This window comes from Mus pahari, chromosome 7 (assembly GCF_900095145.1).
Source record: "Mus pahari chromosome 7, PAHARI_EIJ_v1.1, whole genome shotgun sequence".
NCBI classification, from domain to species: Eukaryota; Metazoa; Chordata; class Mammalia; order Rodentia; family Muridae; genus Mus; species Mus pahari.
This window is the reverse complement of record NC_034596.1, coordinates 78,163,562-78,188,696: the sequence shown is the minus strand read 5'-3', so window position 1 is coordinate 78,188,696 and position 25,135 is coordinate 78,163,562. Positions and strand designations below refer to the sequence as shown.

Genomic DNA, 25,135 nt, shown 5'->3' with positions numbered 1-25,135 from the left:
TCCTGTCTCCAGGTCCCTGCCCTGTCTGAGCTCCTGTTCCAGGTCCCTGCCCTGTCTGAGCTCCTGCCTCCAGGTCCCTGCCCTGACTGAGCTCCTGCCTCCAGGTCCCTGCCCTGTCTGAGTTCCTGCTCCAGGTCCCTGCCCTGTCTGAGCTCCTGCTCCAGGTCCCTGCCCTGTCTGAGCTCCTGCCTCCAGGTCCCTGCCCTGTCTGAGCTCCTGCCTCCAGGTCCCTGCCCTGTCTGAGTTCCTGTCCTGACTTCCTTTGGTGGTTGGTGTACTATGGATTGATGGAACTGTGAGTAAAATAAACCCATCCCTTCCCAAGTTACTTTTAGTCATGGTGCTTCATCACAGCACTAGAAATCCTAACTAGGACAGAGTCATTGCACATCATGATGGGTTTCATGGAAAAATCTTCATCCAGTCACATTATGTATTTTGACCATACTCATCTTTCTCCTTTCCCTGTTGTTTCTCCCTCCTATTAATTCCTCAGATTATACTATCTACTATGATATATATACATATTTATGCATATAGATACATATGCATACACAACACACACATATGATACACACACACACACACACACACACACACACACACACACACACACACAATCTAGGATCCACGAGGGAGAGAAAACCTGATCCCCATCTTTCAGAATCTGACTTATTTTGCTTAGCATGGTGCTCTCCGGAGTGATGTGCATTTTCTTGAACGCTCATATCGGTGGCTCTGCAAATATCACAGTCGGTTGCCTCCGTTGCTCTGCTGCTTTTTGAGAGTGCTGGTATTCCCAGAGAGAGTGAGACAGGGCTCCTTCTACAACTGGGGTAATGGAGAACAAAGAGGAGATGAGAAAATTTCTCATTCCAGGGAGACAGGGAGGGTTGTCTGCCTCTCTTGCCCTCCACCTTATCAGCCTCGAGGTCTGGGTCTGTCTTCTTGCCCTCTTTCCTTCCATCTGTGCTTGGGGGTAGGATGGGCGGAGCTTATTCTTGGGGGCTAGAGTTTCCCAGGTGAGGATACAGGAAGAAAACACGGGGTTGACCATCTATATGGGATACAATCATAATGGAGAGATTGAAAGGCTTAGGATTTGCTTCTAGATGACCCAATGCCATGTTTCTAGTTGTAAAAAGTGGTTTGAAGTGAGGCAGAGGCAGAGGCCAGGAGGACAATGAATAAACTGAGCCTAGTTGAGCCTTGGATTGGGTCTCTTAGAAACGTATGGGAAGATGATAGGGAACCTAGTTGGTGAAAAGGTCTCCAAAATGGGCAAGCAGGCAAACACGGGTGTCTTACATTCTGCTGGGCTCTGCTCGGCTGAGGAGTGCACCCTGACATACACACAGGGTTACCAAGCATTGCCATCATGGTGTTGACAAGCTCTGCTCCTGGTCACTGCTGATTTATCCAGGGCCACCTACCTACCCTGGGTGGGGCCAGTGTGCTTTCTCTGAAACTGCAGAGAATGGAGCATCTTCTAGCACATGTCTCTAATAAGAGATCCAGAGGCTTCACAGAAAGGAGACAGGGCCAGTTAGTGTCTGAGAACTCTGAGATGCTAAAGGTTCTGGCCCTTCCTGAGCATGGCTGCCAGTCCCATGCCCAACTCTGAAACACCTCTTGGCATTCTGAGATCCAGTATATTCTCCTTTTGGCTGAGCCTGAGTATACATGGATGTTGCTTTGCTTTGAAACCTAACAAATATCCTTGGGATGGGGATAAAGGTAATGGGCGTATGAAGACCAAGTTCAAGAAAACAGCCATGTTCAGCATTGACTGGGTTGGCTGTCATTGTCCCAGAGCATGTGCTTCCTGGTGGTGTGCAGATCATAAGATAAATGGACTCTGCCTAGGAGGCCCAAGACAAAGGAAATGCCAGGCAGGCAATGAAGGAGGCAGCCGCAGCTATTTGTGTCTAAAGTCAATACTGATGACCACAGGGAGGCTTGGGGAATGGCATCAGAAGCAAAGAGAAATACACCCAGAGGGATATAAAGGGCTATGTAAGTTGCCTGGTGCAGCTGCACACAAGCAGTGATCACCCATAGGTGTGCAGATGTGACGGGCACAAAAGCAGAATCAGAGGAGTTGGGAAATAGAAAGTGAATATAAGAAATCCAGCAGAAGTCCATTAGGAACAACACCTGTCATTTAGCGCTTTAGAAACTCTCGGCCCCTCACCCCTGACTCCTAATGAGTGACTTGTTTTCTTATTTCCAAATGGCAAATTCTCACATCATTAGAGGAGATTAACCTACCAGGTTCTGGCAGAGATGCTGCCTGCCCTTGCTAGAGACTTACAGCGGTCTCGTTGGTGTAGACGTGGATATAGCTGATTTGTCTGTATATCTGCCTCATCTTCCCGAATGAGTGCTGCCAGGGTGGACCCTCTGTGGCCAGTGTGTCCTTTAGTGCAGCATCCACCACCTGCTGAAGCCATCAGGCCCCACCGCATCATCGCAGAATGATGCTAGCACAGAGATGGCAGCAAAGACACCTTGCCTTTTTTGTTGTTGTTGTTGTTTGTTTGTTTGTCAAGAGAATGTCCCATGAATCACAGGCTGATCTTGAACTTGGTATGTAGCTGAGGATGGCCATGAACCTCTGAGCTTCCTGCCTCTATCTCCTGGGTGCCATGGTTACAGGTACGTAACCTGGTCTATGAGATGATACCTGGTCTATGGGATGCTGGAGATTGAACCCAGAGCTTCATCTATGCTAGGCAAGCACTCTACCAACTGAGCTTCATCATGGCTGTCCCTGCAAAGTCAGTTTCTAATTATACTCACCTTTCAAGAGGATGAAGAAGTTATTGATTGAGGTTGTAATTAGGGGCCACCTTGACATATTTGGAGAGGAAGGACATAATGTAAGAAAGAGACTTCAGAAAAATGCCTAGTCTACCCACCTGAGAAGGCTTGGGGGCAAGTTTTAGATTCCATCCTCTCTTCCTTAACAGGAAGATTCACAATTTCCTCCTGAATTATGGGATATGACACACAAAAATTTAGTATGTAGTCCAGAGAAAGAGCAGGTGCTGTCTACCACAGTGAAACACTACATAGCAGAGCGTCTCTAGACTAGTCCCTAACCCAGCACACATGTGATTTTGGCAGAGATGTTGAAAAGGCACAGACACTGGTAACTGCCACAGAAAAAGGTGCTGTGAGGTATGGCCGGAAGCTGTCGACAGCATTAAAGCCAGGAGTGGAATCTGAAACGCTGTGCCCAGGTGTCTTTTTGTCCCCACTTCAGGTATACACTAGAATGTGGTAAGGCATTCATAAAGTCAGAACCTCTGAGAGAGCAGGGGACCCCACAGTGCAAGGGGGTGTAGAGGGGTCATGCTTGCTCCCCCCTTTTTTGGGTGTGGGCAGTTTCTAAACAGTGATGTTTAGAAGACAAGTGGGACAGGAAGGACCTGAAGGGAGAGGGGAGGGGATGCAGAGCCCCTCTACAGGAGGGGAAGGAGGAAGGCAGAGAAGGTGGGTGGGGGGACAGAACACCCTTACTGCAGGCTACCCAGAGACGCAGAACTCAGGAGGAAAACCTGGGCGGAGTGAAGGTGAACGTAGCTCTCTGAGAGGAGAGTGTGTATCTGGAGTGTCACCTGCCTCTTTACTCCACAGGCTACAGAGTCCAGATTTTGGTCTGGATAGGATCGATGACCTTGGCTATATGGTGACTTCTTGCCATTCCTTTTCTACTGATTAAGATGGACTGGGAAGTGAAGGGATCCCACAGTTTCTCAAACCCCATGAAACCGGAGTTGTATTGGCCTCCTTCACGCCCTCCCCTGAATTTATCACCAGACATTAAGTTCACAGACTTCTATCACCCTAGCAGATTTCTAATAGAGCCTTGGGGTATCCGGTTCCTTGCTGTCTTATCGCATTTCATTAATTACATTTCATGATCACCGAGGGTCAGGAGGCAGAGGAGGAACCAGCATCCAATTTTAGGGAGCAGCAGCAATCTCAGAGATGGGCAAGCAAGATGATGTTAAAAAAAAAAAAAATCAATTCAGCAGTCAGCTGTGACACACTAAGAACTCCCAGGAATGGAGTAAAGGTGGGCCAAGTGCAGCAGCGGGCATAAAAATGAGACAACTTGATCTTCCTGTGTACAGATGCAGTGCTGGGACCTGAGGAGGTACCTCGGGTACTGTGGTGTCCGATAGCCTCGCTAGGCTTGGGAAGAACTCTCTGGGCTGGGGGGAGATCAGAGATGCCAGGCAACTGGAAGGCTGAGATGTATAGAGTTCTGTATAAAGCTTTATAATGCTGCTGCTAGCCATGGGAGGCTCCAGTGGGTGGATTAAAATAGATAAGCCTGGGACTCCTGCAAAGAGGAAGAAGACATGACCTCTCCTTTCCCATCCTCTCCTCCTGTCTTCTCCTCTCCTCTCCTTCCCTCCTGTACCCCCTCTCTCTTCTCCCTCCCATTTACAGATACCAGCTTTATTCCACTGTGCCCTTACCACTTGACCGTCTCTACCTTGGCACAGGCCCAGAGAGATGGGGTTAAATGAGCATGGATCAAAACTTCTGAGCTATGAGCTCAAATATAATCTTCTTCTAAGTTGATTCTTTTTGGTATTGGGTCACAGTTAACAGGCAGGCGACTAGCACAAAGGTCTCTTCAGAGTCTCTAGGTGAAACACACTCCATGCCTCAAAGTTTATTGTCATTAAGAAAAACATGGCCAGAAAAAAACAAAACAAAACAAACAAACAAACAAAAACAAAAAACAAAGGAAAGAAAAAGATGGCTTGAGGGAAAGCGATTTTACACCGCCTTTAGGACAGTGGTTCTCAATCTCCTAATGCTGCGAATCTTTAATACAGTGGTGACCCCCAACCATAAATTATTTCATTGATACTTTATAAGTGTAATTTGTTTTTACTGTTATGAACCATAACGTAAGTATCTGATGTACAGGATATCTGATATGTGGCCCCTGTGGGGGTCACGACCCACAGGTTGAGAACCACTGCTTTAGGCTCAGGGTCATTGTGACTTCACTGTCTGCTGTGGCAGACTGATTTTAAAAACGGGCTGTAGTGCTCAGGCCTTTTAATCTCATTGGGGTTTGTGACCTGGGTTTTGCAGGCATTTGCTTTGTCCTTGTTCTCCTGTTGTTTCTGCGCGAGTGATATCAAACTAGCCTGCTCCAGGATGAGTTCATGTAAAAGAGTACAACTGCCCTTGTTGAAGCCGTCCTACATGATCAGAAGCCACATACATGAGACAGCCAGCCAGGATCAGCAGAGCTTCCTACCCAGGCTACAGCTGCGAGCAAATGTGCAGCTTAGCCCGTGCAACCAGTTGGCGAATAGATACTCGAGAAAGAGCGAACGCACATAGAGTAATGACCTCTCCTACATTCTGTTGCTCCAGCAACTCCAGTTACCCATGATAAGCCATAGTCTGGAATTATTAAATGGAAAATTCCAGGAACAAATAATTCATGGGTTTTAAAGTCACGCACTGGCCCGAGCAGTGTGATAAAATCTCCACCCAAGACATGAGTTTTGCCCAGCGTTTCTATGCTGTATATCCTACCTCCTATTAGTCACTTAATTTCCATGTGTATTATTGGATCCACTGTTGTGGATTGTAGTGGTACTGGTGTTTAACTAACCCTTGTTTTACCGAAGGCTGCCTCAAGTTGCCCTGAGCATTAGTGCATGTAATCCAGAGTCACCAAAGAAAAGCCACAAAGCACATCTTTTACCTGTTCCTTTACATGAGTCCTCGAGAATTCCAAACGAGGTTGCATTTACATCGCTGTTATACATTGCTATTGTTCTATTTTATTATGAGTTATTATTGATATTCAGGGGTTATAGGCACAGGAGAAAATAGTGTATGTAGCATTTGGTAGTATTTGGCCATCCCTGGCGGAGAATGGATCTGCTGTGGGCAGAGGAAGGCAGCTATTGTAATGTTACAATATGAAGGTTCTTTGTACGTCCCAGCTGACTGATAAACCTTGTCTGTTACAGCCTGGGAAGAGGGGGTGCATGGCTGGAGAGTGGATATTACCTGTGGTGCATGCTCTTGATCCCAGCACTCACAGGGGAGGGCGGGGGCAGGGAGAGGCTGGTGAATCTCTGAGTTTGAGGCCAGCCTGGTCTACAGAGTGAGTTCGAGGACAGCCAGGGCTACACAGAGAAACCCTGTCTCAAAAAACCCAAAGTCCCCAACCCAACCAAACAACCAACCAACCAACCAACCAAACAAACAAAAACCAAAAAATGAAAAAAACAAAACAAAACAAAAACAAAAACAAAAAAAGAAAGAAAGGAAGAAAGAAAAGAAAAGAAAGGAAGAAAGAAAACCAAGATGTAAGAATTTGAACCAGACACTCAGAGAACACAGTACTCTAGGGCCATTTTGTGTAGGAAGCTGTGTGTGCTGTCTCCAAAGATCAGGGACTTAATTTAAAGGAGTTTAAAAGCAAACTATAAGTACACTGGCTCAAGTTATCCAGAAAATGAGCTGGAAGGCAATGTTCTTTCTTTAGGAAGGCAAGTTTGTGAGCCACATTTAAGGAAGAGATCTTCACTTAAAATAGTTAAGATCAAAAAGCAGAGTAGTGAGCGGTATGTATCTGGAAAGTTGATTTGTGTATATAGTGATTGTTATTTTGGTGTCAAGAACAGGGTTAGACATTTAGGAAGTACAAGAATAAGCCCTGGAAGCACACAGATGCTGACATGTCAGGGGCATTTAAACACTGTTAGGGACAATGCACAGAACATTTGAAACTGTAATGAACAGAGGAGATCTAAAGAGCCAGTCCCTCCATACGGAACACCTCCCTCCTGGAAGAGGAGAGGGGCTGGTGTGTCTACAAGATAGGAAAAGGGGAACTGCATAGACCAAGAGCTTCCGTGCCGGCCTTGGGCAGTCTGCAGGGCTGTCGGAATAGGAGTCAGAGAGAGGAGGGAGAGAAGGTGCCTGGGAAGACTTGCATTAACACAGAATTGTCATCTTCAAGGCCGGTGTCCCTCCTCCTCCCATCTCATATACCCGAGGTTTGCTCCTGTCAGAAGGGCTGTTAATCACCACTTTGGAAAATTACTAGTCCTTCCTGCTTGCAGGGAAGGGACCTGAGTGCCAAGGACTGGAGCCAGGCCTCAAGCTTGGGCTGGGACTCACTCCTTAACCCTGTGGGCTAAGCAGCAACACTATCTCCTCATCTCAAGAAGAAAAGCAGAGAAAGAGAGACGGAGCAACTTGCTTCATCAAGAACACAGGAAATGGCAGAGGAGGCAGGATTCAAACCTCCCTAGCGGGTCCCTAGACACACCCGCTGACTGCTCTGTCCCTCTACTGTCGGTTGCAGGTTTTAATCCTGCCCAGTTCTTGCTTTTGCAGAACTGGCCTCCAGTATCACCAGCAACGGCTTCTCACCTCTTGGGTTCTTAGGCAACTAAGTGGAAAAAAAAAAAAAAGGCAGGGACCTTTCCCCAGGGGGACACAATTCTAATTAACACTTATCACCTGGAGCAGGCCCAGGGAAACCAGATCCCAGGCATGGGACTGTGTGGCTCACCCAGGAGAGCTCAGTTTTCGCCTCTGGCCAGCTGCCAGTGCCACCACCCCGGCCCCTCCTGGCTGAGCACAGCAGCTGACAGGCTAGGCCTGGGCCGCTTTATCTCCAGCAAACACCCGGCTGCTCTCCCCCGCTGCTCTCTGGGAGTTTGCTTGTGGCTCTAATGAAAACCCTCACGTCGAATTGAAGAGTTGTCAGCTATTGCTGCCGGGAATAAAATCCAGTCTCTGCCGGGGTTGGACTCCTGGAAGTTTCTGGCTAGGGACTTGCGGTTGGAATAAGCCCTTGTGTGAGCACCTCTCCAGTGTAATTAGATGTACCAGCTGGGGCTCCTCCCAGACAGCCCATAAACAAACAAACAATGGGACCTGCCAGACTCCCTGCCTTTGCTACGGGCCCTCCTGGGACATATCACCTACCACATTCTGACTGGTATCTCACAATAACTGGTTTAGGCTTCTCCAGTTACCCCAAAGATAAGATAAAGCTGAAACTCAGAGATCCCCTCTAAAGTGAGTTCCCAGGCTGTGTAGCTGCAATAGCATTCCCAGAGCCTTAGACACCAGATTCATCCACTTGAAGCTCAAAGAACAGCTTGCTTGAGTCGCCCCTGGAGCCCCTGGGTCTATGCCTAGGGCTTGGGTTTAGGAATTCCCATTGCTTAGCTCTCCATCCTGGTCTTGGAACATTGACCCCGGACATGGGAACCTAATGAAAGATGCTCTGTGTACATTCTCTCCTAAGAGCCCTTCCAAGCCAGATATGACCATGCATACAGATATTGCAGCCTGCCAGGTCAGCCATTTCTGTATCTTGCCTCCCAAACAGAGGCTTGATGCTCTCACAGCCACGGCATAGGAACGTTGAGGCAACTTCGGGAGCTTTGCTCTTGGCTCTTTGTGGGTGGGAGGCAAAGGTGTCCTCAGTTTGGAACGGAAAGGCACGTTCATAGGCTGGTGTGCTGGCCAGGAGTCCCACATTTTGACATGGAGGATGAGAAGCCTCTTGTAGCCTAGCCTGCAGCTGTTAATACCTGGGACTTTAGAATAACTGCTCTCTGTGTGATGGGAGCTTCAGCCACTGGCACTGTGAGAGGCATTTGCGTGGTGGAACGCAGGAACAGTATAATTCTTAACGGGGGCAACTTTGCTGCTGCTGTCCCTTTCCACACTTAGTAATGCTCTGAGACATTGCTGGTTGTCACAATGGTGAGATGACACTACTGGCCTCTAGTGGATAGAGGTAAGGAGTGCTGTATAACATTCTTAGGCATAGGATAGTACCGTAGAAGTGCAACAAGCCATCATCTGGCCCAGAATGTCAATAACTAAGTTTACTATTAAAAGTGCAAGATGCCACAGTTCTTAAGAGGAATACATACTGCTTTTTGCAGAGAACCCCAGCTAGGTTTCTTGTACCCACACTGGGCAGCTAACAACCACTTGTAATTCCAGCTCCAGGGGATCCAATGCTCTCGTCTAGCATCTGTGGGCAGTTGCACTCCTGTGCATATTTCCATATACAAATATACACATATACATATATATATGAGTATATGTGCATATATATGTATGTATGTATATATATATATATATATATATATATATATATATATATATATACACACACACACACATATAATTTAAAAGAATTAAATCCTTATGACTGGACCTAGAGGTAATTCCAGTTCCTCAGAGGATTCCAAGTTCAAGGCTTGCCTGAACTTCAGAGGGAAATCCCAGGTAACTTAGTGAGATCCCCTTCTCAAAATAAAAAGGAAATGGAGGCCTTGGGAACACAGGTTAGTAGTAGTAGTGCCTCACTCACCCACGGTTTGTGAGGTTCAATTCCCAGTACCAGAACAATAACAACAAACATACGAGATGGAGTACGCATAGATACACATACAGGGCATACATACAAATAAACATGAAACATAAAAAATGCCCTAAGCCCCGGGGTCTTGAGCAGAGCACCAACGCAGGCTCTGGATTTGAGGTTGAGGTTTTCTAAGTTCCCATTTGTCCAGAGAGAAGATGTGGCTTAGCCAAGGGGTCAGCAGAGAAAGCCTTACAGGTGGGTCACACAGCTAGTACCCCGCGTGCTCTAAACTTAAAGGACTCAGTTTCCCTGCTATACAGCAAATAGCCTGACTCACACCCTGGATTCCTTCAGAAATTGGACGCTGCTTTTACAGCAGCATAGAGATGAATAAGTATTAAGTTCTGGCTGCCCGATTAGACTTATTCCACACAGAATCCCCAGGTTGTCTCTACTGAAAGGTTTAAAAAAAACACGGACCATTTGGTTGATAAAATTGAGTCTCCCGTGAGGTAACAGGGTGGAACCAGCTAGCCGTGCAGGTTATAGCCCAGGAGCTGCTGGGGAGGCCAGGCTGCGGGGTCTCAGTGTTTGCTTTACAGTCGGTGCAATGCAGTTCAGCGGGTGTGGGTATGTGGAGGGGGGACACCTCTCAAGGTTCTAGTCCCCTCCTGTGCATGCGGCTGCTTCAAAGGGCACACACAACTTCCTCCCCCCATAAAATACATCTGAGCGTTTTATAGCTGAAAGGGGAGTGATACCGAAGGACTGAGAGCAAAGGTGAATGATAGAATTTGTGGAAGGTGTTCTTCCCTGATTGACCAGGTTCCATGGTGGAAGCTTAAGGAAGAGAGCATGTCAGGGAAGGCCTGTTAACTACACTCATGCAGGGCCTGGGGATTATATACGTCAGACTGAAGGCGTGAGTGTGGGCCATCTCCTGAAGCTCTGAATGCCCTTGTTAACCCTGTAACGTTTCTCCTTTATAAGATATGCACATGGTAATAACATCGGGAGGGAGGAGGGAGGAGCCTACCTTTCAGCCACTTTGGACATTTTCAGACAATGTCTGTCAATCTGTGCGTTCAAAAACGTTATCTGGGGGGAAAGAGAGAAAACAGGTGCTGAGGCCAAAGTAGAGCTTGATTCTCCTTCGTTCCGTGAACCCAGGTCCTGCAGGTCACACACCAAGGTCTAAACCGCTCCGTGGAGGTCTAAACCGCTCCGTGGACAGCGCTCTCACCTTGTAGCTCACGCTCCAGCAACCGATGTGCCCTTTTGGGGATCCCTGCCCCACTTTGGATTCTAAAGCAGGTTAGCGTCCCAGTTTCACCTGTTCATAAGTATCATTCAATTTTTCACCTTCTCCCAAAATTACTCAATCAAAAGATAGCACATAGTCAAAAACATAGGCAACAGAATAGACAGACAATATGCATACGACAAGAGTATATTTTGGACTAGACCCCAGTAACGGTGCCTCTGCCCAGTTTCCACGTTTATATCACAATCATGTACTGGCTGTGTTTAACTAGAGTCAACCAGTAGCTATTTTGCACCTGTCTGTTTCTTTCTTCCCACCTAGCCATAAGCTTGTCAGAAAAAGGCATCTAAAGTGACTCCTTTGCCCAGCCCATCAGAAGCCAGCAAGGCATAATAAAGAGCAGACATCAGAAGGGAGTGACGTCCTTAGCCACTCTCTGTTAATCCGGCTTCTTCATCAAGACACAAACTAATATGTGAGTTCTGAGTTGAAAATGATGCTGCAGCGACTTGGGGATGGCGCTCTCTTTATTCTAATGTCCTCCCTTGGAGTCTTAGCAATATAGAGGTATAGAGAGAGAGTGGTCCTGGACTGGTGCATTCTGGGAGTTCATTATAATGTTAACTCCTCCAGGATGGGATGTCTACCTTTCCCTCCCTATGTCTCACAGCAGGCACTGGGGAACCCTGACCTCAAAAGCCAGCTCGCAACTAAGATAGCTCTGTCACACCCCTTCCAATATCTGCTAGGGATCCACGGTGGAGAGTTTCTCTCACTCTTTCTAACAGTGTCACCCGTGGCACACACAGGTTGAAGTCCTCCAGCAGCTGGATTCTGCCGCCCATGGATCACACTGCGAGGATTCACTCACCTGTTTTCGGATGTCATCTTTTGTAGTTTTCCTGATTGGCTGGCTTGGTATGTGCACTGGACTCTGTGACTGGGTCTCGTCTGTCACACCATATACTGACTAGAAGACGAAGCAAAAATATGAATCACATACCCTCAGTGCTGCAGGTACCTCGGGAGCCAACCCTTCATCTCTTTCTTTTAATATCTCTCTGGCATCCAGCCAAATGACTTGACTCTGAATTTCTCCCATGGTAGACGTCTGAAGGGACCACATCCTCTTTGGGTTACAACAGCGAGGAAATCCTTCATTTCCTTGAGCTAAAATGGTTTCCATGTGTAGTACTGTTTCTCTAAATACAATCCAGAGGCCAACTGACTTTGAAGAATCCATTGGGGGTCTTTAGTCAAGAGGTACATTGCTGAGTCCTACCCCAGACTGACTGAATCCCAAGTCTCATTAGTGGGTTTGGGAGTCTGCACTTTAAGCAAACACCCCAGGTGATTTGGGGTCAGCACTGAGCTTAAGAACAACAGCTGGAAGGTACGTTCAAAAGTTTCCCATGGGTCTCCTGCTGGCCAGCAGATGACATGCACCCCTGGTACAGGGTCGAGATGGAAGGCTTCCTGTCTCATGCTCCTTCTAAATTAAGTAGTTTTCTGGCCTCAGTTTCCACACAAGTCTACAGCCATGGCTGCTTCTCAAGTAGTTTGTGGTGTTACAAAGAGGGAAAGAAACAGTCCTGAAGGACATGTCATGCATAGCTGAACTCTACACAATTATGAAGGCTCGGATGTGATACATGGAGCTGCATAAAACTCTGGGATCTTAGAATTAGGACTATTAAAGACTAAATAAGGACATCAAGACTAGGTTTGAAATATAGTATTGTTATTTACCCAATGATCAAATAACATAACATAAAGAAGTGCATACCTGGGGTTTCAATCTCTCCCTCTCCCTCTCCCTCTCCCTCTCCCTCTCCCTCCCCCTCTCCCTCTCCCTCCCCCTCTCTCTTCCCTTTCCTTTCTCCTTCCCCCCTTCCTTTCCCCCTCTCCCTCTCCCCCTTCCATCTGTCTCTCTCTCTTCCTCTCCCTCTCCCCCTTCCATCTGTCTTTATCTCTCTCTCTCTTTGTTTGTCTCTGTCTCTCTCTCTGATACATACACATTCACACACAGAGACATTCACATACACACACACACACACACACACACACACACGCACATGTACATACAGCACACCGCTAATCCTTGTCTAAATATCTGAAATCTTCTCAAATCCCAAATCCCACAAGAGAAAAATTCTACACCTCATCTCATAGAATAGGTTCTGGTTAAAGCATAGGCCCACTGAAAATGCCACATAACATTACTTTTGGACTATATGCATAAGGTGGCTGAGAAGCAAGTACGCTTTGTACTCAGACTTGGGTCCTTCCCCTAAGATAGCTTGAGAGGTATCTACAGGCATCCCAAGCACTGCAACACTTCTGATCCGAAGTGCTCTGAGTCTGTACTTGGTCATCATGTGCGTTGGCAACCGTTGAGGATGTACCGCTAACCTTCTGAAATTAGCGTTAGAGAGCACAGCCACACTCTTCTGTAGCATGGTCTTTGGAGAGGGTGAACGTATGGATGGAGGTAGCCTGAGTATCCACGGGGATGCTGTGGCCACTGCCCGTTTTAGTCCAGTGAAATACAAGGGAGCCTGGGGTCATTCAAAGTAGGGCAAGATGGTGACATGGGTTTGACAATGCAGCTCTACTTTAAACACTCCCATTTGCTTCTAAGTACCAGGCTCTCTGCACTGCAGGCTCTCTGCACTGCAGGCTCTCTGCACTGCAGGCTCTCTGCACTGCAGGCTCTCTGCACTGCAGGCTCTCTGCACCGCAGGCTCTCTGCACCGCAGGCTCTCTGCACTGCAGGCTCTCTGCATAGCAGGCTCTCTGCACTGCAGGCTCTCTGCACCTGCAGGCTCTCTGCACTGCAGGTTCTCTGCACAGCAGGCTCTCTGCACTGCAGGCTCTCTGCNCAGGCTCTCTGCACTGCAGGCTCTCTGCACCTGCAGGCTCTCTGCACTGCAGGTTCTCTGCACAGCAGGCTCTCTGCACTGCAGGCTCTCTGCACAGCAGGCTCTCTGCACAGCAGGCTCTCTGCACTGCAGGCTCTCTGCACAGCAGGCTCTCTGCACTGCAGGCTCTCTGCACAGCAGGCTCTCTGCACAGCAGGCTCTCTGCACTGCAGGCTCTCTGCACTGCAGGTTCTCTGCACTGCAGGCTCTCTGCACTGCAGGCTCTCTGCACTGCAGGCTCTCTGCACTGCAGGCTCTCTGCACAGCAGGCTCTCTGCACTGCAGGCTCTCTGCACCTGCAGGCTCTCTGCACCTGCAGGCTCTCTCCACCTGCAGGCTCTCTGCACTGCAGGCTCTCTGCACTGCAGGCTCTCTGCACCTGCAGGCTCTCTGCACCTGCAGGCTCTCTGCACTGCAGGCTCTCTGCACTGCAGGCTCTCTCCACCTGCAGGCTTGTCTGTGGTTTCCCCAGTGGTTTCTTTTCTTCACTGCGCCCTCCCCAGAGGCACCTTCTATTTACTCTTTATCTCAGAGGATCCTGCTTTCATAAAGCCCCTGGGATAACCCACTCTGTGTCAGCTACACCTCCCGGGTTCCTGAACTTGCCTATTTTCCCTAACGCAGCACAGTGGACCGATGTCTGTGGTCTGGTTTCATTCCCTTCAAAACTATAAGATCCTCCCAAACCTGCAACTGAACCTCAGCAATTTGCACAATGCCTAGAACATACCAGCTGCCACTCAACGAATATTTCTAGAATTTATGAATAAAATTATTTTAAAAGACAACGTGAGGCAGAATTACAAGCAGAAAAAAAAATCACTGTGAACACCCACCAGGAACAGAGGGCAATTCCCCACCAGGAAGTTGTAATTCAAGTCAACTAGCGAACCTTTTTAACCTTTTGTGGATTCTTCAAACGCCGACATTTTCTGATATCCATTTCTGTTGTGTTCACACAGCCTGGCTGAGAAGAAAAAAAAAATAGTGTAAATTACTGAGTGAAAATTATGTTTCCCATCGAATCCAGGTGGCCCTGTCAGACCGAATCCTCCCCTTTGCAGATAATGCTTCATCTTGTCATCTTGCCACAGTGCTTCTTTGTGGCGTTCTCACTGGAAATATAAAACCCGACCTTATAGTCAGGGCACCCCGTGAAGGCTCTATAGGCCTTCCTGGCATCACACCTATATTTCAAGTGGCCGCAGTGCTTTGGGCATAGCCTTTACTATGCCCCATCTCTGACCACCTGTTAAAAAAAAAATCCCATGTGTGGACAGGGAGGGGCTTTGTGGTGCTGTTGCTTTTAATTGGTTTTTAGGAAGGTTGCAATAGTGTGTTCATTTTCAATTCCTTTTCCTGAGGGCAATCAAGATTTGTTTTAATAATGTGAAATCAGAGACACAGTCAAGCTTCATTGTCTTCTGATTTGTGAATTCATCTACTTGCTAAATTTTCTTTGTAACGTGCAAATCAATGTTCTCAGAGCATAATGACCATTTACAGCCACGTGCAGAACAACACTCACTTTGAGTCACCTTACAGAACCATGGAGGCTGGACAGGGTAAGGCTCTGCCTTCCTATCGCATGCTGGACAGTGGTCTCTACATCTCTTATCTGGTTCCAGGCTTTCTACAGTTTTGTGTTCCTCTTGGTGACTTTTCCATTTTCAGTAGCCTCTAGGCAGGGTGGCAGAGAATTGTAAAGTGTCCTAAGGGTAAAGGGGGCTCTGCTGTGCCTTAGGAGAAAACAGAATGGCTGTGACCTTGCCTGAACTGAGTTCTGCCAGCTGTGGGCTCACCACAGTGTGCCAACATTATCATATGAACAGTGGTGTCTTCACACAGGAATACGTGTGAGACAAAGCTATATATTGGTCAAAGCATGTGAGCAGCTTCCAGAAGGAAGCTAGCTCACGCAGGAGCGATGCTTCAATCTTCACTACCCCAGAGTTTGCAAAGACTTTATATAGAACATGGCTCCTGGAAGACGTAACAGTACATGGAAAGAATGTCGTAAGATTTGGGGCTTAATGATGGCGGAAACGAACGTTGCTAATGGAAGGGATGGAGACCTCGAAGACTCCAAAGCTCCACTCTCCGCACCCCTGTGGTTTCCCATTTCTGGTCCTACGTTTTCACCAGCGTATAACTTTTAAAAGCTGAAAAGAAAAAGGTAGGCGGGTCTGACTCGGGGACCAAGCAGAGCTTCCTCACCACTGGCCTGTGGACATCCCAGAAGGCCCGTTCTTGGCTATCCAGAATTTTTCTTTCTGTCTTATCCTTTTTCCGGTCAATCCTGGAAGAGTAAAGAGAGGAAGTGAGAGGTGTTTGCGCTGTTTTCTCTTCTGTCCTCTCAGCATTCCCGCTCCTAGGCGCTAAGGTGCCCCGAAGACTGTTGCCACCCACACAGCCCCTCGGAAATGCCACACTCCGAAAGAGATCGCAGATTAGCGTTTGTGAGCACTGACCATGATGGGCAGACAGGAAGTGACCAGAAGCAGAGTCGCCCATGTGAGGTGTTAAGATCTAGGTTACTCAGCTCTGAATTCTCTGTCCCTGCATGTGTGACTTGGTAGGAAGGGATGCAGCCACCTGGTTGCCAATTCTCCTTCCCAAACATGGAAGTTTAAACAGCAGGCAAAACATCTGTAAAATGCTCCAGTTACTTGTCTTAAAAGGACAGGTCATGGTGGTGCACGCCTTTAATCCCAGCACTTGGGAGGCAGAGGCAGAGGCAGGCGAATTTCTGAGTTTGAGGCCAGCCTGGTCTAGAGAGTGAGTTCCAGGACAGCCAGGGCTATACAGAAAAACACTGTCTCAAAAAACCAAAAAAAAAAAAAAAAAAAGAGTCACTTAAACTATCTGGATTTCTAAAGACAGTGTGGTGGCCCTAGCCTGGGACAAGACCCTAAAGACAAATATCAGTGGCCTCAGTTGGGAAAAGCAAAAACTGTGGAAGGGAAATTATGGATGACAAAGCCAGATTCCATGTGTTCTGATCAGGAGTCACCCCCCCGTCTCCCCCCTCCAAAAAAAAGCATGTATTGCTCCATCATCAAAGTAAAATTCACCTCAGATTAATTGCCCTGTGACTTGTGGTTCTCAGCTCTCTTGGGAGCCCTTTAGTTTACTGGACTGAAATAAACCCATAATCACCCTGTGATTTTTGTGGTAATTGCTGTGTACTTAAATGGCCCACAATTATTATGCAATCACGGAGTTAATCAGAAAAGTTAATGAAGAAAAACCATATCTGTAGGAAGTGACAGTTTTCACCTCCTTTATAACGTGGTGCCATTTGACTCTGGGAGAGCTGGCCCATGCTTCTCTTTGCTTCCCAGGGACTTGTGACGGTGTAGACCCAGTTCTACCTCAGTCCATCCAAACTGGAGCCTCCTTTCTGCCAGCACTCCCCACGCCCCACCTCTACCTCCCAGGTAGTCTCTCCCAGCCACTCAACACCTAGAAACTGGTCTCTGCCTTCCCTTGGGGACATCTGGGAACACTGGATTGGGAAGGAAGAACCAACAGGTGGCTGGCATCATGAGTAGGGGGAGGGCAGAGATAACAGAGAGAGGGTGACAGCGATGAGGGCACGCAGACTGCTGGGCCAGACAATCTCAGTTCATTCCCAATGGTGGCCATTGGCGACCTGTCTTAACTCACACAACCCCCAAACTTGACCCTTGGCTTTGAGTGGGTCCAACCGCAAAGCATGAAAGTGCTTCTCTGAAGCCACAGGGGGCTTGTTCACCTACAAGGAATCCTCAGAGAAAAGATCCTGCATCTCCCAGATTAGCCTCCTTCCCACCCTTCCTGCGTCCTCACTTGACTATTGATTGGCACAGTTGGCTAACCAGATATCATCACTGTGAGAAGAGGGAGACCCTGGTCATAGCGATTCCATGTCCTAGAATTCCATGGACCTGGGTGACAACCCTGTTTAAGAGCTGGGGGAATATTCATTCCTCATGGCTCATGTTTCATGCTGGGGGAATATTCATTCCTCATGGACTCTCCATTTCCATGAGTGACGATATAGAGAAAGCCCATTCTCCTCTTTTTCTCCTTCCCCCTTGTGTCCTCCGTGGAAGATGAATGATTTAACCTTTTGGTAGATTGGAAGGGAGGATGTAAGAAAGCTCACACTGGACCTTCTGGGTTAGCCTGAACTCAGAATATCTGTTCTCTGAGGTAAGTTTACAGGAGTCAGCTCTGTCCTGGCAGAGGGGTCCCACAGACACCCCCATCTGCCCAGGAAATGCATAGCTCCTCAAGCTTCACAACGTGGCTTCAGCAAATGAACCCAGAAGCCTAAATTCTATGCATTATTTTCCCCTTAGTTTTAAGCTTTGCTCCTATATGGAAGACGGTGAGAGTTAACCTATCTGTTCTGAGTTTGAACCTGGTCCTAGCTATGGGAACTGTTTGGGGAGAATGTGAAGTCCTTAAGAAGTGGCATCTGGGTAGTGGTAAAGGGTCGCTGGGGGCAGGCTCTCGGAGGGGTAGCCCAGGCCCAATTCTGGTCTAGCAATCTTGGCTTCCTGATACTCTGTGATGCGAGTAGCATCACACACACACACACACACACACACACACACACACACACACACACACACACCCTCTCTATCCCATGGAACATTGAAACCTCCACAAACCATTTGCCTGAATGAACCTTTCTTCCCCTGAGTTGCTTCTGTCACAGGGTTGAAAAAAGTGACTAAGTTTCAACATGGCAACCTATGAAATCAAGACCTCTAATGAACCTGGCCTGGCATTTTCCAGGCTCTTCTCCTGGAAGTCTTATGGGAATCTCTTGGGCAAATGGGTACATCTTTTAGCTCTGCAATTGGAAGGATCCTCCTTGTGTGATGAAATTGTCCCAGCAAGACCTTGGTTCCAGACATGAAACCTGCTCATCAGGACCTTCCTACTTATTTAGTTTCTCCCAGGGAATGGGAGAGAATAATTTAGCTGGAACCTCACTTTGGCCCCCACACCCTCACAGCATCTCCAGATCCTGAGAGTTTTCTCTCCCAGGAGCCTCTGCGGAGTTCACATACTTTACTTGCGCTTCTGCTTGCATAAAGATGAACTCCCACTTCCGGGCAAAGGCCCTCTGGAGTCTTGCTAAGTTTTCCTGGTGGGAAATAAAAATCAATAAGGCAGTATTAGTCATAAGCTAATATATTGACCCTTATACTTATTACAGGGCAGCCATCTTTTTTGTTTGTTTGTTTGTTTACTCCCATCAAAATAGCGGGGTCCCATACTGAAGCTACTGGGCACGAACCCATTTTGACCTTGCACCAGGCTCTGATGAAGGTTTAACTCTTCATGTTCATTTATAAGTGCATTGTGTCTGAAGTCTCTGGTTCGCCAGGTTCATCTTTCTGGGTATTTATTTCCAGAACACGATTCTCATGGTACCTGGGACAAAGGCTACGGGAAGTTTTGCCTGGTGGCTGTTGGGGCAAGAATGTCATGGTCACCCCAAAGCAAAGCCCAGGATGGAACTCTTCAGGGTAATCCTTTCACTGGGAAGCTGGCAGGCTGCAGGAAAGGTGACTGGAATGCTCTGCAGGAGCACTTTTTAAGGTCAGGGATTTAGAAGTGGACCAAAGAGAGTGACAGTTTGTGATGTTCATGGAAGGAAAAAAAATCAGAAATGGAAAAAAGAGGAGAGAGAGAGAGAGAGAGAGAGAGAGAGAGAGAGAGAGAGAGAGAGAGAGGAAAAGAATGAAGACGGGGAGAAAGACCCTTCATCCAGGATCATCCTTAGAGGGAAAGAGGAGAGGTTGTACTCTCAGCCTACATGCTTTCCTACTGGAGCCTTAGGTGAGTGAAACAGGCATTTGACAGGTTCTCTAATGATCCTCCTAATTCTGATTAATGGAAGACTGGGGCCTGTATTATGGTATGTATTTCCATAGATCTCATGCCAACACTAATTGATTACCCTCATTAGTAGATTATTAATTTAAAAGGAGCTCCACTTAAGGAGCACACAAATTCTCACCTATTACCAAGGCTTGGTGTGCAAGTACTTTTAGAAGAGCTTCGATGTCTGTGCTATTTGTAGGAAGTCCGGTTGGTGATATTTAAATGTCAATCACTTGGGAATATGGTGGACTGTGAGACTCTGTTGTGCTGTAGAATACTAGGCAGCTATTAAAATTGCAATCTGTTCTATTAATAATATAAAGTGATTCCCTAGATGTTACAGTCTGTGATTAGAAATATATATGTATATGTATATGTAGAGAGATGTATATATGTATACATAAGATATATAATGTATATAGAGAAGAAACAGTGGGAGAATCATAGGTCATTTTCTCCCATTTAAAAAAAATTTTTTTTGCTATTTGAATTTTTGATTCCTACAAAGAGCATATGTAACTAGAAAATTTTGATAAAATTCGTATGCTTTGGGAACAAAATTTATTTCTACTTTCTAAGCATTTTTATGCAGTCATTTATCCTGGAAAAATTTTTTTATGCCATATACTTTGCAATTATCAGAACAGACCGCTGCGGGGCAAGAGGACAGAGAACTGAATAAAATACCTCAGACATTGTAACATATTTTCTAAGGCACAGAAACTTGGGTGAGAGCAACAGAAGATTCCCAAACTTTGATGACATATCCTAGGGAAGTCACGTGGTTGTGGCAAAGCTGCTTGCCTTGTGTATGTAGTAAGTAAAAAAAGCTGGTTTTATAAAGAAGGCTGATGTGACCACTGGGACATTAGGACACACAGGTAGGTCCCAGCTCCTGGGATGCTGAGAGCCACAGACACACTGTTCCAGGTTTGGAGACGGCCACACAGACACATCACATGTGATATAATGTGCAAACCATAGCCAGATCCTGAGATCCTAGAGAGTCCTGGCACTCTTCTATACTCTCCCCAAGCCCCAACAGGTTTGTGATAACAATCAAAGACGCCCTACTTGCCACTGGCTAGACTTTCCGCTGGGTAGTGGAGAGGGGAGCCATGGTCTAGTTGCCTTGCTGGATTTGGGGACTGCCACTCAGAGGAGGCAAAGCCTGGTGAAGAGGAACCTTGTTGTGTTTCTTTTGAAGGACTGAGGCAGAGAGGGGCTTTGGGAAAGTGGCTCTGAAGATGCTGTTGATTCTTGAGTGTCTCCACTACCTTTAATAGTCCCTCTCGTCCCCTAGCTGTTGCCTTTTGATCGGTTCAGTTCGGCAACACCTGTACCACGCATAGTGCTTCCTGAGAGATGGGAAGGAAGGTATATAAACACACAATGGATTTCCCTGGTTCTCTGTGATGCCCGTGAAATGTGGTATGGCGGAAAGATTCTGCAACCAGAATTTAAGCATATATTCACAATGACCAATGAGTCTTCGTGCTCTAAGTTTTTTCATTTTCAAACTCTGCCAAGTGGACCTAGACCCAAATGGGTAAGCATGATGTCTAATTCTTGCAAGGAAGTACATCTTACAGACAAAGATAGATGAAGGTAAGTGGACAGAGAAAGGAGATCTCCCTTGGGACAGGTGCCTTGGCTTATCTCCTGGATTGAATTGTGTTCTTGGATTCTGTCTCTACTACCAAGCTCAGGAGAGAGATCTAAAGGAGAAATTTAAAATCTTGATCTTAAACTTATTGTACAGAAAATCTGACAATTGGCCTTCCAGAATAAAACATTGTGAATTCCCAGCACATGTATACAGTTGTATAGCAGAGTCACCTCCCATGTCCCCTGGGATATCTCTTTGTGCTCAGATGTGGTTACCCATCTGTAACCATAGCTGTTGATCTGTTTCCTCTTGTGATATATGTGCTGTCTTTGCAAGAGTGTCAGACAGTGGAGCGGATGGCTTAAGATTGGATTCTGCCATTTTGCATGCTGTCTTCAATACCCACTAAGTAGTTGTGTGTAACAGGAACCAGTCCTTTTACTGCAAAATATTATTCCACGGTGTGGATGTACATAGGTAGTTTAGTCATTTATCTATTAAGATGTTTTTTGAGTTACTTTCATCCTTGAGGCAACACATACAAAGCTAATATGGAGAGTAATATGTATATGTGTGTCTGTGTGTGTGTGCGTGTGTGTGTGTGTGTGTGTGTGTGTGAAATAAGTTATGATATCTCTACTTGATTACGTGTGATAACTATAAAGAAACTGCCAAAACATACAATTTTTTTTTCCGTTCTCCCAGGAACACAAAAGAGTGTGTACCACATGCTCACTGTCACTTGTTGTTTATATCTTTCATCTTAGCCATTCTAAACCATATAATGGCACCTCACCCTGGATTCAGCCTGCTTCTCCATGACAAACGGTGTCCAGCATCTTCCCATGGGTTTGCCACCTTTTGTCCTCTTTGGTGAGATACCTGCACAAGTCCTGTGCCTGTTTTTATATTCAGTTGTCTGTCTGTCTGTCTGTCTGTCTGTCTGTCTATTTTGATGTACATATGAGACAGAGTCTTATCACGTAGCCCTGGCAGGCACAGCCCAGGTTGCCCCCAAACTCACAATACCCTGGTCTCCTAGTCTCCTAAGTGCTAGGATTCCAGGTGTGTGCCACCAGGACTGGCTTGAGCTGTTTATTTTTAGCTGTTGAAGTTTGAGAGTTATTTCTATAAAGATGCAATCTGACTGTCACGCAAGAGAAGCTGGTGACAAGAAACAGAAGCGACATCCTTCCGACTGTCTGGAAGGAAACGCAGAGGGGAGAAAAGGAAAACGCAGGCGTCTACAAAACTTCAGGGATGCCGCCCCTTCCACCAGGCCTGGGAGACCCCGTACTCACTGCTTCGTAGTCGGCCAGTTCCAGCCTCGCTTTGTTCTGCATCGTCCGCTTACAGAGATAGATGGCTGAGGAAGGAGAGAAGCAATAGCCACATCAGCCCAGCAGTGCACTGGAATGAAGCCAGCATGGGCCTGCCCCGCCAGTCACCCACTGTGCTGGCTACTTTTATGTCAACTTGACACAGATGGAAGGGGAGGAGAGAGCCTCAGTTAAGAAAAGGCCTCCATGAGATCAGGCTGTCTGCAAGCTGGTGGGACACTTTCTTAATTAGTGATTCACGGTGGTGTCACCCCTGGGCTGGTGGTCCTGGGTGCTATAAGAAAGCAGGCTGAGCAAGGCATGATGAGCAAGCCAGTAAGCATCACTCCTTGTGTGTGGCCTCTGCATCAGCTCCTGCCTCCAGATTCTTGCCCAGTTAGAGTTCTCATCCTGACCTCCTTTAATGATGAATAGTGATGTAGAAATATACACCTTTCCTCCCCAGGTTGCTTTTGGGCATGCTGTTTCATCCCAGCAATGGCAACCATAACTAAGATATTCACCTAGACCATGCTAATGCCCAAGAGGAACAGCTTTTCAAAGCAGACATCACTGCCTCTGACATCGCCCCTTCTTCCCTTCACAATGCACAGGACACCCTCTGCCTACAGTAGCCTTTTACATGTGTGGCCATGGCCTGCACTGCATCCTGCCTCTAGGGTTGCAAATTCTGCCCTTTCTAATCCTAGCTTGTCTTGTCAACCCCCTCTCCTTCCTCCGGAAAGCATTCTGAGGCCACCGTTTTAGCTCCACATGTAGAGGCCAGGGGTCATCCTTTGGTGTCTTTCCTCAGATGCTGCCCATCTTGTGTTTTGAAACATGGCCTCTCAGTGGGGCAGGGGGCTTGCCGGTGGCACCATCACTGGCATGTGCTCCCGTGTCTGCATCCCCAGCACCGGTTTACAGGTGTGTGCTTTTCAGGTGTTAAGGGCCTTGAACGGAAGCCCTCATATACTACACAGCAAGCATTTGACACTATAACGTCTTCGCAGCACGCCCCCACTGATGTCTGAAAAGCTAGCCCGCTGCTCCAGAAAGCAAACATATACCCTCAGCTACACAATCCAGTCTCACTGCCTTTCTGTTAGCGGGAGTGTCCCCTGCTCTAGGCTGAAGGCTCTTTAGGGATGCAGGCTGTCATACTCAGCAGCAGCAGCCCTGTCCCTGGTCCTTCCAGGGACAGAGGAGAAAGAAAAAAAGGACAACTTAGGCCTGTCCACCCCACATGACAAGAACCTTCTTTCTCAGACATGACTTTCACAGTTTCCTCCCTGTCTCTGCCTCTCTAGAGTTGTCTTCCTTTTTTAGTGTCAAGGAAAGGACCCAAGGAAAGCAGGGGATGACCGTTATGAGTGACCATGAGGACAGATCACAGACAGCCTGGGCCTGCCCTGGGGCCTGACATCTTTCTTGTGCTCTCTATAAGATATCTTGCCTTGCTGGTTGAAACAACTGGCTGTTTTTTGTTTTTGTTGTTGTTGTTGTTTTGCTTTTTGTTTTTGTTTTTTTTTTTCCTGGCAGCTTAAGCTGCTGGGAACCCTGTGGCTTGTAATCTTTTCAGTATGCCCATAACTATGTATTCTACAAACTGTGCTGAGCAGGGCCAGCTGTGGTCGTTTCCAAATCTGCTCAACAACAACAACGCACTCATACATACACAAAGACACACTGATATACATAGTCACAGACACACAGACACAGAGACACACATACACACACACACACACACACACACCAAACCTTTATTTTGATTTAACAATTTTTCTATTTAACATCCATGGGAAAGCTGACTGGATCTACCAGAAGCCACAGTTATGGATGACAGATTTTGATCCCTTCCTAGGCTATGTGATGTGGGATGTGTCACTCTTTTGGGAGGCTGGGCCATGATGCTCACAAGCTCACAAGGGGAAAGTGTGCCCAGTTGCTGAGTGAGTGTGTCTGGTAGCTGGGCGTGTATTTTGACTTGGGATATTTTCAGGTTACATTGGGAATACCATACATTGAGGACTATCTGTATCAATGAAATTACTGCTAAAAGGAAAGAGTAGTTGTGTCTCTGAAGACATTGCTAAATGACTTAGAACGAGCTAATGAATCAAGAGTGTTGAGTGAGGTAATTGCTGGTGAATTTGTTACAGATGAGGCATCTGGAAAAAAAAGCAATAAAAATGTAGGAGGGGCCAATATTCATGTGGTTTCAAAATTCTTAATGCAGTTTAAAATTCAAACTGGATGGTTTGTTTAAGAAAGAAAACCAAGTCCTTGGGATCTACTGCCCTTAATCTTACTTCATAGGCCACCACATGTACGTTCCTTTGCATAACTTATATTTATCTAGAGCAGTGATTCCCAACCTTCCTAATGCTGTGACCCTTCAATACAGTTCCTCACATTGTGGTGACCCCAATCATAAAATATTCACTGCTACATCATAACTGTAATTTTGCTACCATTTTTGAATCATAATGTAAATATCTATGGTTTTGATGGTCTCAGGACCCCAGTGAAAAGATTCCCAAAGGGCTCTTGGCCCACAGGTTAAGAACAGCTGATCTAGGGCTGGAGAGGTGGCTCGGCTGGTTAAGAGCACTGACTGCTCTTCCATAGGTCCTGAGATCAATTCCCAGCAACCACATGGTGGCTCACAACCATCTGTAATGGGATCTGATGCCCTCTTCTGGTATGTCTGAAGAAAGCTATAGTGTACTCACATAC

At 46.9% G+C, this 25,135-nt stretch overlaps 1 protein-coding gene across 9 annotated transcripts in view; it reads right to left on the bottom strand.

The window, feature by feature from the left end:
• The window catches only part of Rgs6 (regulator of G protein signaling 6), a 519,809-nt gene that overhangs the window by 86,934 nt on the left and 407,740 nt on the right, over positions 1-25,135 (bottom strand). For all 9 annotated transcript variants that reach the window (XM_029540901.1, XM_029540898.1, XM_029540903.1 and 6 more), the window contains 6 exons: positions 22,379-22,443; positions 18,649-18,725; positions 15,800-15,881; positions 14,475-14,549; positions 11,533-11,631; positions 10,434-10,495 (listed from right to left, as the gene is read on the bottom strand). In XM_029540901.1, coding sequence (XP_029396761.1) covers positions 10,434-10,495; positions 11,533-11,631; positions 14,475-14,549; positions 15,800-15,881; positions 18,649-18,725; positions 22,379-22,443 — 460 coding nt within the window. The remainder of the gene's footprint in view (positions 1-10,433; positions 10,496-11,532; positions 11,632-14,474; positions 14,550-15,799; positions 15,882-18,648; positions 18,726-22,378; positions 22,444-25,135) is intronic.